General features: G+C 35.9%; 1 protein-coding gene and 1 long non-coding RNA gene across 2 annotated transcripts; both read right to left on the bottom strand.

Annotated features, from left to right (window-relative positions):
- Nucleotides 1–653: 653 nt before the first annotated feature.
- LOC149572355 (uncharacterized) lies at nucleotides 654–1,103 on the bottom strand. The gene is made up of 3 exons (XR_016359095.1): nucleotides 1,067–1,103; nucleotides 845–928; nucleotides 654–733 (listed from the first exon to the last, which is right to left on the bottom strand). It is a non-coding gene; the product is annotated as an uncharacterized LOC149572355 (long non-coding RNA).
- A 74-nt stretch (nucleotides 1,104–1,177) lies between these two features.
- LOC149572354 (uncharacterized) lies at nucleotides 1,178–1,757 on the bottom strand. Its single transcript, XM_089815817.1, has 2 exons — nucleotides 1,266–1,757; nucleotides 1,178–1,201 (listed from the first exon to the last, which is right to left on the bottom strand). Exons 1-2 carry the CDS (start codon nucleotides 1,755–1,757, stop codon nucleotides 1,178–1,180), a joined length of 516 nt encoding a protein of 171 aa, XP_089671943.1.
- Between the last annotated feature and the right edge of the window lie 212 nt (nucleotides 1,758–1,969).

Here is a 1,969-nt window from a genome sequence, read left to right as displayed (position 1 = left end):
ATGCAATGACCGATACCTGTCAATATCGTTCAATAGAAATCCTAAATTATTGATGGAACCCAAGCAATGTAAATGGGCCTGTGCTATAATAGGGATTGAATCGCTATGGACACTAACACCCTGAATATACACACTAACAACCTGAATATACGTGCTTGTTCTAACGTAGAGGAGCAAATATACAAAAGCATCTTCGCTATTTGCTAAGTAACACGTGGGTTTTATATTGCATAAAGCGGAAAGGAGAATAAGCATTTAACAGATTCGTTTGGTAGGCATGTGGTTAATTGCACATGAGCAAATTCAAAGAAAACAACCAATTATAAAAGGAAAAATTCAACAAGAAATTATATTAATAAAATATTAATAAGCAACCAACTTTAAAAGTACTCTAAAGCCAATTTGAAAATAGATGTGGAAAACCGCTCCACAAGTTGAACCCATTAATCTCTGCCAGAAAAGGTAGAGATAATAATATAAAGAACATGCAGAGTCTGTTACATTTATGGAAAATCTGTTTATATCAGTATGCCTATAAAAACTGACCAATTTCTTCTCAATTCGTACAAACAAGACTATAAATTATTAAATAGGTAGAACTGTTGAAGCAGATTAAAAAATTTCATAACTGTAAATAAATTAGATTATTATTAGCATGATTGAATTTTTGTAGTATTGCAAACGTTGCAACTCTAACCTCGTGATATCCATTTTCTCATTCTTCAATAGACGCCTGCAACACCATACAAGGGTTTAACACAAAATAAGATATCAAGCAAGTGTTTAACGAAGCTGAAGATGAATTTCATCTCCCTGTAATCAAGAAATTTTAAATAAACTTTACCTTTTCTGACACAGAAAACTCGGCTCTGAAGACATCATTCAACACAGTTGTTGAAACCAAAGATGCCCTTAGAATCTCGAGAGCCTGTAAAAGTTTAACAATATTATAAAGATTTGATTAAATTACTCAATTGTAACAAAATTAAATCCCTACAGTTTTGGCCGCCTTCCTTTATTTAATCAAAATTTATTATTTTCTTATCAAATGCAGCGATGCGTATACCCAAGCAAAACTGAATACAACTAATTGAACCCCTAACCTTGCTGCGATCAACAATTGCATTGCGCTCTTGAAGATCTGTTAAATCTTTGATGTTGAGCTGATTGAGCAACGTTATGCTAGTGATCGTTGAACTCCCTATTATCTTGAGATCATCAGTTATGATAAATGTAATCATCTCCTTCACATAACCGCCATTCACTTGACCTGCAGTTTGGCTGCTACTGCTTCCGCTGGCCTGGTTGACATTATTGGTATTCTGCCGCAACTGAACGAGGTGATTGATATAACACCCGCAGATACATCTATCAGTGTTGTTAGAGCTGATATTGTGAGTTAAGGCTGTATTACTCGACATATAACAACGGACGTAATAATTTCCACCATCAATCCTGAGAGAGTTATTAGAGTAGCAAGTAATAAATTTGGGGTCAAGCAGCTGGGATTTGTCGGTGCCCATAAACAGAAAGGGCAGCTTTTCAATGCTATGATAGAGATTGGAGACAGAGCCAACTCTTGCACCATATTCAGATTGGGATTCAGATAGCAATCTGAGTACAAATCCGATGGGCATAGGAAGAAAACTGAAGAGAAAATCAACAAACTTTTTACCAGCCTCCGCATATACGATGCGCTGATTTTTAGTATTTATGAGAAAGTGCACATTCATGGCTTCAGAGGTTTTGTCTGCCATTGAAAAGCAAGGAGGAAATAAAGCTCCAAGAACTCAAAAAAGAGAAACTTGGACCAGATTTTAATGAAAGGGCATAGAGCTGAAGCATTATACCTTCAAGTGTTGTGAATCCTGATCTGGTGTTAAAATAATGGCACTAGAAGTGTTAAGGAATTCTTCTGTTTGGCGCCCAAATTAAAGATAATGGTGGAGAGATTCGCATTTGGGGCAAC

The sequence above is a fragment of the Cupressus sempervirens genome, chromosome 2, assembly GCF_028749045.1.
Source record: "Cupressus sempervirens isolate cs-2001-9-10 chromosome 2, ASM2874904v1, whole genome shotgun sequence".
Taxonomy (NCBI): Eukaryota; Viridiplantae; Streptophyta; class Pinopsida; order Cupressales; family Cupressaceae; genus Cupressus; species Cupressus sempervirens.
Note: the sequence above shows the minus strand (reverse complement) of the source record. Positions and strands in the feature narration are given on the sequence as shown.